Consider the following 15,453-nt stretch of genomic DNA (forward strand, 5'->3'; position numbering starts at 1 on the left):
CAGTGGTGATGATGAAGTTTGGTCAGTCATGCTGGTTGAGTTACAAGAACAACTAAATGTCAAACCCATTCCAATTCAGGGGCCACATTCAGCACAATGTGATCTTCAGTGGGGTGGACCACCAAAACAGTTAACTCCACAATTTCCCCCTTTGGTACAAAGTACATGTTAAAGATGTTTACAGGAGAAAAAAAAAAGTGAAGTTTTATCAATATCTTGCCTTGGTAACTCTTTTCAATCCTAGTTTACATGTATATAGTTGTTTGTTTGTTTGTTTTTTAAGGCCTGGGGGCCTTAAGATCCCACACAGTATCTTAGCTGTTCCGGACAGAGATCTCTGATGTTTTTCCAGGTATCTGTTTGGAGCCACCTCTGGAGCTCAGGAGGAACACAGTCCACAGTGCTCTTTCTTTCTTCAGTCCTTGGCATTTCTCCAGTTTTCATGTTGCTTTTTCCTGATATCATCATTGTCATTGGTTTCTTTTAGCGACTTAAACTGGTGTTTTTCCTCTGGTAATGCCAGTGTTAAATAGAATTATTTATACTAGAGTAACCCCATCTGTCCAGATATTATATATAATATTGCCATTAGTTTCTCTTTGCGACTTAAACTGGTGTTTTCCTCTGGTAATGCCAGTGTTAAATAGAATTATTTATACTAGAGTAACCCCATCTGTCCAGATATTATATATAATATTGCCATTAGTTTCTCTTTGCGACTTAAACTGGTGTTTTCCTCTGATAACGCCAGTGGAAAATAGAATTATTTATACTAGAGTTACCCTGTCTGTCCAGCAGGGGCGCTGTGGAGCTAATTGCTCCGTCACAGAAGAAGACCGTCTTGGTGTTTATTGTTGCGTCACCCCCGACACTGAGCCAACTCTCCTCGGATTCTCATGTCTGCGGGATATTTTTTTCCTTCAGAGACCCCCACATAGGTTTGAGACATGCAGAACCGGTATAATGAGATCGGTTTTGTTCAGCAGATCCTTGGTTTGAATTTAGTGCCGAGAAAAAACAGCACCCAGCGAGGAAACGACACATCTCTCAGTGACTTCTCAGGTGAGCTAATGTTTGGGAGCTAGTTAGCTTATAGATTATATGTGTTAGAAATTAAGACATTAAGGACAAACAATTGTCGAGAAAGATGTTTTCCTTTTAAGTAAGGTATAATTTAGAATTTAATGGTGTCGTTAGCTGTTAGTCATAGTTATAGCTATAGGTTTGGGTTAATCCAAACAATGCTAACATTTGTAAGCTAAATGTGAGTTTTGGGTTCTTTAAAAACTTGTAAATCGTCATTTAATGTTTTAGATTTGTAGGAATGTTTTACTATCTGCTGATTAATCTAAATGATGTCATCAGTGTAATGTTGTGTTTTGCTGTAGTGGTAAAACAGTGACCTGCGACAGTGTTTGTTTTGAACCACATTGATCCCTGGAGGACCCGGTCTGAGTGATTTATGTCTGCGTTATATACACTTTATTTCTGCTTTATGTCTGCTTTATACCTGCTTTATATCTGCTTTATACCTGCTTTATACCTGCTTTATGTCTGGTTTATACGTGCTTTATGTCTGGTTTATACGTGCTTTATGTCTGGTTTATGTCTGCTTCATACCTGCTTTATACCTGCTCTATGTCTGCTTTATACCTGCTCTATGTCTGGTTTATACGTGCTCTATGTCTGCTTTACAGGTGGATTTCTATCAATGTATGCAGTAGGTTGGTCAGTAGACATAGGAAGGCTGCAGCTAAATTAATTGGTTGAATTTTGGTTTTATATTTGTTTAGCCATATACACTATTCACAAAAAGTTAGGGATATTCAGCTTTTGGGTGAAATTTCACAACAAGCCTAAAATGCATTCAAACCTGTACAGGTGAACTTAATGTGATCTTCTCTAAGCTTTTAAATGCACATGTCCAACTGTTAAATGTTTCAATAAATTTTGCACAAGTTGCTGTTCTCTAACAAGGAGCTTAACGGCAAAAATCACGGCAGGTGTGTGATCCTCGAATTGACCAATAAATGTCCTGGTTCAATTAGAGCTGGTGTTTAAACAGTTGTCCTCATCATGCTGTTCACATTTTGACATCATGAGACCAAGACGACACCTAACAATGGAACAACAGTCCCTTGCCATTGCGACGCTTCAAACAGGACGTTCTCAGACAGAAGTGGCCACTGAGCTTGGAGTGTCACAGAGTGTCACCAGCAGGTTGCAACAGAGATATCGAGAGACTGGAAGAGTCACAGAAAGGCCTAGAAGTGGACGTCCTTTGGCCACATCCCGTGCTGATGACCGCTACATTGTGAACACTGCCCTGAGAAACCGGATGATGAATGCCACTCAACTCCAGGCACGTTTAAGAGAGGTGAGAGGCACCCAAGTGTCACGTCAGACCATTCTAAACCGTTTACATCAGCGTGGTCTGCGTGCTAGACGACCTGCACGGGTACCTGACCACACCACCAGGCACAGGCATCATCGTCTTGCATGGGCCAGGGAGCATTTACGCTGGACGAGGAACCAATGGGCCTCAGTGCTGTTCTCTGATGAAAGTCGATTCACACTGAGCAGAAATGATGACCGGCAACGATGTTGGAGACGTCAGGGGGAGCGCTATGCATCAGCCACTGTTGTCACCAGGCGAGCTTTTGGTGGTGGCGGTGTTACAGTGTGGGCAGGGGTGTCCACTTGGTACAGAACTGCCCTACACTTTGTGAATGGTACAGTGACAAGCCCATACTACCTGAATAACATCATTAATCCAGTGATTGTGCCCCTACATGAACAGCACAGGCCTAATTTCATCTTCATGGATGACAATGCTCCTGCTCATCGAGGCCGCATCATCAGGGAACGGCTGTTGGAGACTGGTGTACCTCAAATGGAATGGCCTGCACTCTCTCCAGACCTGAATCCCATTGAAAACCTGTGGGATCAGCTGAGCCGTCGTGTAGAGTCTCGAGACCCTGCACCCCAGAACCTCAATGACCTGAGGGCTGCCCTTCAAGAAGAGTGGGATGCCATGCCTCAGCAGGCAATAAGTTGCCTTGTGAACAGCATGAGACATCGTTGTCAAGCTGTAATTGATGCTCAAGGGCACATGACGAGATATTGAGACGTTCAAATTTTTTGTTGTGGTGTAACTACCATTGTTGTTACCTTTTGTGTTGAATGAATTTTTTGAGATGAGGAAATCAGTAGTGCATCCTTCTACTTAAATGTCTTACTTTTATGATATTATATCACTGTAGCATGAACATATTGCATTTTCCATAAATTTCACCTGAAAGCCAAATATCCCTAACTTTTTGTGAGTAGTGTATATACAATGTATATTCATGCCCTCAGTTAACATATGACTCATTTAGCTAATAATAGAAATTACCTTCCTAATGAAGAATACATTTTTTAAAAAAAAGTTCTGCACACATACAACTGTTTTTAATTATGATTTTGCATTTAGCATCCGTCATTTTAGATATAATTTTATCCCAACATTTTGATCATCATCATGATGATCTCCTGTTAGGTGTTAATTTACAAATGTTTTCTCTGTGATCTGAGGATCCATCATTCAACCAGAACCAAGCCTGAACCTCTGTATATCTGGATAAAAGTGTGCAACCAGAATGGAGTGGATTAAGAAAACAATTTTGATTGGTGGAATGAGTTATTGAAGGTCGTAATTTAAAATTACTTATGGCTTCATAACAACAACAATAATAATAATTTAATTTTTATTTTAAAAATCATAAAATAAACTAATTCATTTTAATATGTTTAAATTTAATTATTAATTTAAAATGACTTTACAGTCAGGTTGGACTTGGTTTGATAAGGATGATAGGAAAATAATAGTTTAAATAAATGCAAAAAGCGGAGAAGAAAAAAAAAAGCAGAGGAATGAGTGGAAGTGTGGAAGTTGTGTCTGCTGTGTGCTTGTTTCATCACTATCTGTTGATGCATTACTTTTACAATGACAGGAAGTGAACTGGAGTTTACTTTATCATCACATGGAAACATGTCTGTTCCACTCAGAGGATGATGAAGCTGAACATAAGGTGTCTGATGATGATGATGATGTCTGATGATCTGTGATGTTGCTGTTTGTCCAGAGATGTGGTATGGAGTGTTTTTGTGGGCCGCCGTCTCCTCGCTGATCTTCCACCTGCCTGCAGCCCTGCTTTCCCTCGCTACACTCCGACAACACAAGATGGCCCGTTTCACGCCCATAGCCATCCTACTCATGGGCATCCTGGGACCAGTTTGTGGTGGAGTCCTCACCAGTAAGCCCTCTGTCTGGATTTTCTCTCTCTAACATTGTAAAGATGCTGAGACAGGATTAGGATTTGGTATTACAGAAACACCTCCTATATATTGCAATCTGTCCGATTACCCAATATAATGACTATATTGATCAGACTACAATTCAGTTTGATGGTAGACAAAAACTTAATGATGCATCAAAGTCAGTATTTTGACGAACTCCGGACAGATCTGAGGCTTTGTCCGCAGGTAGCAGGATTTCTCACTATTCATATATTTTCTAAAAGAAAGTGAAGATTTAATAGAGGTTTACTGGGAGTTTTAGTTTTCATGATATCACATGTGTGTTATTAAAACCATCTCATAAAACCTGTATTTAAAGGGTTAAAATCCCAGCATTTACTTTCAGCTTTTGATTGTTTTGATTAGGACGGAAGTTGATCTACAGATTTAATGCAAAACAGCACAAAAAGATAGTCGTCAGGTTTCATATCAAGATTTTAAAAATGAAAAGAAATTTTTGTCTTACTGGCTTCAGAAGGTCTCCATCCCCTTCTGTTTTCTTCTTTCTGTCATTTTTTAAAACTAACTCTCTTGTGACACCCTCAGCACACAAAAGAAACGTTTTTTTTCTCAGAATGCTTGCAGTGACCGTATACAGCACAGAATTCGGGCATTTTGACGCGGATTTAGCAAAGGGAAACGGGGTTCTGTGCAGATGCATTTGCTTCCTGACTCACCGTCTGCATGATGATGATCATGCAGTACGTTGTGATGGTGACGCTACGTCAGATGAAACTCTGCGATTCAGTGTTAAAAATGAAACTCCTTCCCAATCTCCTTTACTTTTGGCCGGATTGAGTATTTCTAACCTGTAATTTAGAGTTCTGGATGTGATTATTTAGAATAATCTGCCTTTTCTTTTGCCTGCTCCTGTGACAGCTCGCTTCAGCGACTGTCCTTTCAGGTGATTGGGAAATAAACTTTCAGAATAAAACTGCTCTTAAAAGCATTAGATACATATTTTATCCCACTATTTTGATTAGATTACTCAGCTAATATCAGCCCTAATCAAAATGACTAAAAATGTAATTATTCAGATGTTTTTAGGGCTTTAAATGCTAATTTAATGATATAATTTCACTGTTTTCACCGATTTCCATAAATGACATGTTTGAGATTTTTTTCTTTTTCAGTCAGTCTTTAATTTCCTGAAAATATGTACAAACTTTGATTTCAATGTTTAAATTGACCTACATCTCGCTAACATTTAGTACATGAAAATGAATAAACTTTATTAGTTAAAAGAAAGTGATATAATTAAACTGAAATTTTATGATCGTCCTATAAGGCCAAAAAATGGGTTGGGAAAGTATGTGAAAGGACCAAAATGTCTGTAATGTGGTAATTAGGACTGATAAAGTTTAGAGTAATGACGTCGAGGTGTTTCTGTCTGTAGGTGCAGCCATAGCCGGCGTTTACAAGGCAGCTGGGAAGACCATGATCTCTCTGGAAGCTCTGGTTTTTGGGGTTGGACAGTCCTTCTGTGTCCTCATCATCTCCTTCCTTCGGATCCTCGCCACCCTTTAGCAGCACTGACCCGGCTCCTGTCTGGACCTGAAGCTGCTGAGCCGGTCTCTGAACAGAACTCGGATCCTGGTGGGACCAGAACCGGTCTGATCCTTCCAACACATGATGTCATTTTGGAGGATGAGGAGTGTGTGTGTGGTCCTGATTGCAAGCGGCTGTTGAACCGTCAGCTCCTGCACAGTGTACCCCGGTGATTCCCAGTTTTCCACGCATGACGTGAAGGCAGCATGGTGACGGTAACCTCTCAGGGTGTGTGTATGTGTGTGTGCTTCTACACAAACATGCAGAACAGCAGCTGATTGGCTGATGGACTGTTAAAGAGGAAGTTGGAGGTTTTATGCAAAACTCTGTCTCTTGAGGCCTTACAGTGGTGTTTATCTCCATATGCGTGTGTTTCTGTAATGCTGCAGGTGTGTGTAACAGATCAGCAAGCCGATATTCACACTTTTATGAGTTAAAACAGAATTATTGATGTTTTCCTGAAACTTTCTCTGCTCCTTCCATCTGTTTCTGCTGCTTCCAGCAGCTTCTGCTGTTTTTTATTCGTCAGTGTGACCTGCTGCTGCTGCTGTTCTGGATGCTTAAATGACTAAAAACTCAGTGAATTAAACTTTAAATCTTTCTTTTTTGTGAATAACTGATCGATTGAACAGCTCCTGAGAACTGATTTGTAAATATTCAGATTTATTTTTCAAGCTTTCCAGTTTTTTCAGACCCAATATGAATTGCTACTTTATTTTTTTGCAGATGTTATTTTTCTGTGTTTCTTCAGGAATTCTGGTCGAGCTCCCAAAGCGATGCTTTTTATAGAGGTTCTGGTACCTGAGAAGAGGCTGCAAGTTTCTTTAGTAAATCTATTTCTATAAGAAAATGTGGATGTAAGGAGGCTGTCAGCGATGTTTAACCCTCATGTCCTCGGTTGGCTTCTTTTGTACATTTTAACTTCTTTTTAACTTGTTGATCATTTTGTCTGGGATGCAGCGAGGGGCTATAATTTAGGGATTTTTGCAAAATCTCTGTTGTTGTCTTTTTTTCTTTTAAATTACAGTATCTTTCTCTCACACATCTTTAATATGCTGTTGATGCATTTTCACCCTCTGGTAAACTTTGTAGCCCAAAAAATGTCGTCGTACAAAAAACTGCTCCAAAATCATCAAATGTCAATATTCTCCATTTTTTTCACGTTTTATTTAAACCTCAGACCTGCTAAAAAACTACAAAACAGTAAGTCACTTTTAGTATTAAAAACATTTAAATCCCAGCTTGAATGTGTGAATTTCTGTCACGTTTATTTAACAGAAACAAAACCAGAAAAAAACCAAACACAAAAACTGATTTATATTCCAGTTTGTGGGACCACCAGCGGCAATAGAGATTTTTTTGTTTTGTGTGTGTGTGTGAAATAAGTACTTGATTAAAATACTGATTAAATGTTTATTACCAGAAATGATTTTGTACATTCAAAGTAATTACCAGTAGCGCCCCCTGTTGGTCTCACAGCTCCATAATAAAACCAGCAAAAGTATCGTAATGTGCTGCTTCTGCCTACAATGGGAAAACGGCAGAATCTTTTCTCCAAATTAAACGCTGACAATAAAGACTGAAGGATTTTAAACTGGAATGACTGCAAGATTAAAATATATCATTTAATAGAAGTCAATGGGACATTTTTGGCCATAAAGGACCTCAGTGGGAGGATCTGATACCAGCATCCAGACCAAGATATTTATGATGTGGAATATAATATTTTATGTGTGTTTCTGTTTTGTGATAAGGCAGTAATTCATATTTTCATGTTTGCATTTAAACTCGTTTCAGTGATTTAAGTACAGAAAAAGAGCAGAAAGAAGATGTTTGATGATTTAAGAGTTCTAGGCGACAGAGGTCACCAGAGGGAGTCGATTTAAGGTAGACAGAAGGATTAAATGATCCTTTTGGACTTGGCTTCAGGTTTAGCTGAATTTATGGACCCATCCGATGAGTTTTTATGTTAAGGCCACAGACCCAGGTGCCATAAGGAAAGGTTTCTCCATGTCTGGACCAGTACCAGGCCCAGTTAATCCATGTTGCAGTAAAATGAGACAAATGTTGGAATCCTTCATAAACCCATGAATTTATTTCTCTCTATACCAAAGATGAACAGAAATCTTTATGTAAACCCAACCCAGTCACTCCATAGGCTGTAGCCAGAATATTAGCCGTTTTGGGAAGTAAAGACCTGAAACAAAACTCCCCACTGGACCAAGTTCAGAATGATCTTCGGGACTTCAAAGACCAACAGAAAAGATTTGATCTGACAGGTTTAATGTCGGACATCATGTCTCTGATGCTACGAGTCGATCCACTGGTCTCATTTTGTCTTGTACATTTTGGAAGATGTTTATTTTCATGTCATCTGATTAAATATGTGTGAAACTGAGCTTTTCCTTGGGTCTGATCTCTGGTTTAAAATGTCAGATGTCCCTCTTCCTTGTCAGATTTTACATTCCAGTTTAAAAGAAAAGTTGGAGCATGGTGTAAGATCCATCCATCCATCCATCTTCTGCCGCTTATCCGGGGTCGGGTCGCGGGGGCAGCAGCCTAAGCAGGGAAGCCCAGACTTCCCTCTCCCCAGCCACATTTGCCAACTCTGCGGGGGGGATCCCGAGGCGTTCCCAGGCCAGCCGAGAGATATAATCCCTCCAGCGTGTCCTGGGTCTTCCCCGGGGTCTCCTCCCAGAGGGACGTGCCTGGAACACCTCACCAGGGAGGTCCAGGAGGCATCTTGACCAGATGCCCGAGCCACCTCAACTGGTTCCTCTCGATGCGGAGGAGCAGCGGCTCTACTCTGAGCCCCTCCTGGATGACCGAGCTCCTCACCCTATCTCTAAGGGTGAGCCCGGCCACCCTGCGGAGGAAACCCATTTCAGCCACCTGTATACGAGATCTCGTTCTTTCGGTCACGACCCACAGCTTATGACCATAGGTGAGGGTAGGAACGTAGATCGACTGGTAAATCGAGAGCTTCACCTTCTGGCTCAGCTCCTTCTTCACCACGACAGACCGGCGCAGAGTCCGCATTACTGCAGACGCCGCACCGATCCGTCTGTCGATCTCGCGCTCCATCCTTCCTTCACTCGTGAACAAGACCCCGAGATATTTAAATTCCTCCACTTGAGGCAGGACCTGACTCCTGACCCGGAGAGAGCAATCCACCCTATTCCGGCTGAGGACCATGGTCTCAGATTTGGAGGTGCTGATTCTCATCCCGGCCGCTTCACACTCGGCCGCGAATCGCTCAAGAGAGAGCTGGAGATCACGACCAGATGAAGCCAACAGGACCACGTCATCCGCAAAAAGCAGGGACCCAATCCTGAGGCCACCAAGTCGGATCCCCTCAACACCTCGGCTGCGCCTAGAAATTCTGTCCATATAAGTTATGAACAGAATCGGTGATAAAGGGCAGCCTTGGCGGAGTCCAACCCTCACCGGAAACGAATCCGACTTACTACCGGCAATGCGGACCAAGCTCTGACACCTGTCGTACAGGGACCGGACAGCTCGTACAAGGGGGTCCGGTACCCCATACTCCCGGAGTACCCCCCACAGGAGCCCCCGGGGGACACGGTCGAATGCCTTCTCCAGGTCCACAAAACACATGTAGACTGGTTGGGCAAACTCCCATGCCCCCTCCAGGACCCCAAAGAGGGTATAGAGCTGGTCCACTGTTCCGCGACCAGGACGAAAACCACACTGCTCCTCCTCAATCCGGGATTCGACTATCCGGCGGACCCTCCTCTCCAGGACCCCTGAATAGACCTTACCAGGGAGGCTGAGGAGTGTGATTCCCCTGTAATTGGAACACACCCTCCGGTCCCCCTTCTTAAAAAGGGGGACCACCACCCCAGTCTGCCAATCCAGCGGTACTGCCCCCGATGTCCACGCGATGCTGCAGAGGCGTGTCAGCCAGGACAGCCCCACAGCATCCAGAGCCTTAAGGAACTCCAGGCAGATCTCATCCACCCCCGGGGCCTTGCCGCCAAGGAGCTATTTGACCACCTCAGCGACTTCAGCCCCAGAGATAGGAGAGTCCACCCCTGAGTCCACCAGCTCTGCTTCCTCATCGGAAGACGTGTTGGTAGGATTGAGGAGGTCTTCGAAGTATTCCTTCCACCGACCCACTACGTCCCGAGTTGAGGTCAGCAGCTCCCCACCTCCACTGTACACAGTATTGATGGAGCCCTGCTTTCCCCTCCTGAGCCGCCGGATGGTGGACCAGAATCTCCTCGAAGCCGTCCGGAAGTCTTTCTCCATGGCCTCGCCGAACTCCTCCCATGCCCGAGTTTTTGCCTCGGCAACAGTCGAAGCCGCATGCCGCTTAGCCCGTCGGTACCCATCAGCTGCCTCCAGAGTCCCACAGGCCAAGAAGGCCCGATAGGACTCCTTCTTCAGCTTGACGGCATCCCTCACTGCTGGTGTCCACCAACGAGTCCTGGGATTACCGCCACGACAGGCACCAACGACCTTACAGCCACAGCCCCGACCGGCCGCCTCAGCAATAGAGGCACGGAACACAGCCCATTCGGACTCAATGTCCCCCGCCTCACTCGGGACATGGTTGAAGCTCTGCTGAAGGTGGGAGTTGAAGCTCGCTCTGACGGGGGACTCAGCCAGACGTTCCCAGCAGACCCTCACAACACGTTTGGGTCTGCCAGATCTGACCGGCCTCCTCCCCCACCACCTGAGCCAACTCACCACCAGGTGGTGATCAGTTGACAGCTCCGCCCCCCTCTTCACCCGAGTGTCCGAGGCATGTGGCCGCAGGTCCGACGATACGACTACAAAATCGATCATCGAACTGCAGCCCAGGGAATCCTGATGCCAGGTGTACATATGGACACTCTTATGTTGGAACATGGTGTTCGTTATGGACAATCCATGACGAGCACAGAAGTCCAATAACAAAACACCATTTGGGTTCAGAGGGGGGGGACCATGCCTCCAAATCACTCCCCTCCAGGTCTCACTGTCATTGCCCACGTGAGCATTGAAGTCCCCCAGCAGAACAATGGAGTCCCCAGAAGGAGCACCCTCCAGCACTCCCTCCAAGGACCCCAGAAAGGGTGGGTACTCTGAACTGCTGTTCGGTGCATAGGCACAGACAACAGTCAGGACCCGTCCCCCCACCCGGAGGCGGAGGGAAACTACCCTTTCATCCACCGGGGTAAACCCCAACGTGCAGGCACCAAGCTGGGGGCTGATGAGAATGCCCACACCTGCTCGGCGCCTCCCACCATGAGCAACTCCAGAGTGGAAGAAAGTCCACTTTCTTCCACTGGTGTAAGATGTAAATTAATGGTGTAAGATGTAAATTAAAAACAATACATTGATTTATAAATCATTTCTTTAAACAGCATATCAGATGTTACTGGTGAAACATTTGACCACCTTTCTGAGTCCATGCAGTGATTTCCAGTAGATACATGTCTGTTTTTATTGAAGTTCTGCCTGAAGGTCCAGAGATGACCAGCATCCAGTTTGATGTTCTTGATATTATTTATAGTAGATCAGTGTCAGATGTGTGTACTGTATTTTTCAGTTTCAGATACATGAGGTTAAATGTTTATATTTAGCATATCCATCATGATCTGGAATCTGTAATGCAGGTTAAAATGAGTAAATATAAATGGAAATGTCAAATTAAAATGTACAATATATAAATAATCAATATTTCTTAAATAAGAAACAGAAAACCGGTAGATTTAATTGTACATGTATATAAAAATAAAATCTAAAACAAAATGTGTACCTAAATAAATTTCATTTTATAAATGTTTGAGGCAAATTGTAAAAATTTCAGGTCATTCTCAATTTTTAATCATAAAAAAGAAAAAAGTTTATTAAATGTAAACATCTTGCTCATTCACTGTTTGTACTGAAATAAAGAGAAACATGGCGCTTCCATCATTTATAGGTTATAATGCTGTTATTTTACTGGTCTGGCCCGCTGGCATTCAGCTTGTGCTGGATGCAGATTTTGATGTTCTACTGGTAATAAAATAAAGGTTGATGAGAGTAAGATTTCAACAGCATCCAAACACTGAAATGTGGTTACATAAAACTGTTGGAGTGCTTCCTGATCCAGTCATGAGACCTGCTCCCACTCAGCTGATTACTGGCTCAAACTGGTGCTGCAGCAAGTCTTCTCAGTCTTCAGATTTACATGATGGTGGAAGAATGTGTTCTCACAGGAAGGTCTGAAATGATGCTCTGCCTGGTGAAACTAAACGGATGCAAACTGAGCTTTACCTGCATGGTGTCTGGAATAAAGCTGGACATGAGCAGAGAAGACGCATCAGAAAAATTCAGGCTCCACTTTATTTATTTTGCTATTTGAAATCCAAGGACTCATTTTATTCCTCATCTGTAATCTGTTACTAAGATTTCAGCCTCTTTGGATTAAAAAAAAAAAAAAGAAAGAAAGTTTCCAAAACATTGTGATCCGGTGTTGAGACATGCAGCGCATGTGGACAGGAACGACCTCCTGTGGCTGTCTGACTTGGAGCTTATCTGAAGAGATACTGACAGTTTAATCTTTTACTAGCTAAGACGTCGGGGAGCCTGATGGCGTGGTGGTTGACCCCTAACCCTACAAACAGAGGCCTTTCTGTGTGAAATATGCATGTTCTCCCCATGGTGTTCTCTCCAGGTACTCTGGTTTCCTCCCACAGTTCAGACACATGCATATTAGGTTGATTTATCACTAAAATCTTCACAGGAATGATTGTGAGCATCAGTTTGTCCCTCCATGTTGGCCCTGTGGTGGACTGGTTTCCTATCCAGTTGTACCTCTCGCCTAATGATTGCTGGGAAAGGCTGCAGCTTCCCCGTGACTCATAGGTGTATAAAACAAAAGAGTTAAGACCAAATTAGTCCAGGGTATACACCGGTATACAGAATATACCCGCTTCTTTTTCAGTCAGCATAGAAGACACCCACTTCTAATCCCAATGTGATGCTGCTTTTATAATTACAAACATCCCAAAGGCTGGATCAAAAGCTGGGCCCAATGTGTCCCAGTGGCCCCCTTCCCCACCACAACATTGTGAATGATACACTGTGAAACGACATTTCTGACATCTCTCAGCCAATGGTACCAATAGCAATACACTGGACACTATGGTGTAACTATGTACATCATGTTTCATGTCCAAACTGCTGGTGTTTGCCCTACATGGGCCCCAAGTGGGTGTAGGCCCCTGGGCCTGTGCCCATGATGCCCATTGGATAATCAAGCCAGCAGCTCAGCAAAGGTTATCTATGCTACACTGGTGCAGTTAGCTGTCAGCTTTGTTAACTGTAGTCTGAACATAAACATAATAAAGATATATGTATTTATGTCTATGAGCCTGTTTCTCACTAGTCTGTGTACCAGTACTGGTTTAGTCATTTTATAAATCTTCCTTCCTGAAACTGAAGAGTAGAAATTATGGGACAATAAGCAGATACACTGATGGATTTTTGGGGAAAACTAAATAGACTAGTCTTACATGTCACTTTTTTCTGAAAGAGTGTTTTCTGGGCTCATTTTTTCCTGTTTTTTTTTTTTTTTTTTTTTTTTTAAAAGGGCAAAATATTAAGAGCATACCCACTTCTTGGAGGGACCACTACACCACTGGTTAAGACGTTCCACTTAAAACACTGAAATGATTTGTAGAAATTTCTGGACAACTAATTCATTTATTCATCCATTTTCTGAGCCGCTTGGTCCAATCAAAGGTGACGAGGAAGCTGGAGCCTTGCCCAGCAATCATCAGGCGAGAGGCAGGGTACACCCTGGACTGGTCCTGTCTGGAAAACTTTCACATATGATTTGTTTGGATTTTTTTTCTTTTAAAAATTTTTTTAAAAAAAAATTTTTTTTTAAATTTAAAATTTTTTTTTTTTTAATTTTTTAAAATTTTTTAAAATTTTTTTAAAAATTTTTTAAAGGGCCAGAGTCTTCATTCAGCCAGCGTGTTGACAGGAGTCAGACAGACTTTCACTGTGGACGGGTCCCCAGTCTGCTGGGCCACTAGATACAGATACTGGACTTGTTACGGTCTTAAAGTGCTCCCAGTCCAGACTGGTTTGTCCTGTTTACACATGACGTGTTCCCTGGTAGGAAGGGGATACATAATCCATCAGGAATGTTTCTTCTGACCTGGTGATATTCAGAACTTTGTTCTGGTAGAACAGAAAAATCAAATCAAACTTTATTTGTACGGCATTTTTCATACAAAAGCACATCAAAGTGCTTAACGACATAAAAAAAAACAAAAAAAAAAACAAAATCAGCTGCTGTCAGGTGAGAACGTCTAGAACCAGCTGAGACAGGTAAGAACTTCTCCTGACTGATGTGATGTTATCAGCAGATGCTTCTGACAGCGAGTTGGTCTTCATCGAGCTGATCTGACTGGTGAGATCACAGACTGATTTTTGATCCGATTCAGCTTTTCTGTTTGAGTTTCGCTCTGATTTGGACCTGTGTTACCGAGTTAGACTAACTGATGAAGATCCATGTGGGTTTCTGGTTACCGACATGAAGCAGGAGATTTAATCCATCACTGAGCTAGGTTGTACCATCCGCTGTCATTTCTCTGGTCCAGATTGCGTTCTGTTGCTCTGGACAAATCAACACCAGCTGGAATCAAACTGGAAACATCTGGAATGATGCTGGGAACGGGTTTCCATTGCTGGAAACTGACACATCTCACCTGTTGACATGATTTCTGATCATCTTTCTGTCTGTAGCATTAAATCTAATTTTTTTTTTTAAGTGTATACAGTTGATCTACCACCTTCTACAGCAGGTGAAACTCAGAAGAGTTAAAGCAGCTCCAGAAGAGAAACGCCATTAAAATACTGGAACTCAAGGACAGCAATTTATACTAATATTCAAAAACGTGCTAAAAAATATCCACACATCCCAGCTACACCTGTGCCAAGTGAAAAGGTCTTCTCCAAATGTGTAGAGAAAGAAGAGGAACATCATCATGTTCTTAAATAAAAATGTTTGAACTTCCCAAATGTCCTCCTCAGCTTCATCATAATTTTGTTTAGATGTTATTATAAGAATCCATAGATACACAAGCATTTCCCTGTTTTAGTTTTCAAGATTTTTCCAATATATTTTGTATTTCTATAAATGCTGCTGTCGTATTTCATGCTGGCACATCAGACTGTATATATCTTATTGAGAACTTTAAAGTAGAACAGTCAGATTTCAAGATGCACATACAGTCTGTGTTGTTTCACGACACATTGCCCTTTATTGTTGCATACGGCTGCTATGCTGAAAGTTGGCCAGCAGATGTTCTCATATTTTATTTTGTCAAACGCTTCACTGAACTATTTCAACCCAGTTGCTTCATACTGGTTCGGTGGTTCAGAAAGCTGTGCTTTCTTCATCGCTGCAGAAAAAGACGGAGATGTTTTAGAGCAACATCTGACTCCATCCAGACAGCATCTCTTTCAGGGAAGGCCTTGAAGATTTCAGCAAGACAATGCTAAACCGCGTGCTGCATCAATCACAACGGCATGGAGGACAGTCCTGCTGCTGAACTG

The 15,453-nt window shown here is 42.6% G+C and overlaps 1 protein-coding gene across 1 annotated transcript; it reads left to right on the top strand.

Annotated features, from left to right (window-relative positions):
* The first annotated feature begins 893 nt into the window (after positions 1 to 893).
* On the top strand, positions 894 to 8,209 carry tmem170a (transmembrane protein 170A). Its single transcript, XM_079260531.1, has 3 exons — positions 894 to 1,062; positions 4,128 to 4,298; positions 5,738 to 8,209. The coding sequence occupies exons 1-3, from the start codon at positions 948 to 950 to the stop codon at positions 5,866 to 5,868; spliced, it is 417 nt and encodes a 138-aa protein (XP_079116657.1). The 5' UTR covers positions 894 to 947; the 3' UTR covers positions 5,869 to 8,209.
* Positions 8,210 to 15,453: the final 7,244 nt, after the last annotated feature.

Source organism: Telmatherina bonti (genome assembly GCF_933228915.1).
Source record: "Telmatherina bonti genome assembly, chromosome: 2".
NCBI classification, from domain to species: domain Eukaryota; kingdom Metazoa; phylum Chordata; class Actinopteri; order Atheriniformes; family Telmatherinidae; genus Telmatherina; species Telmatherina bonti.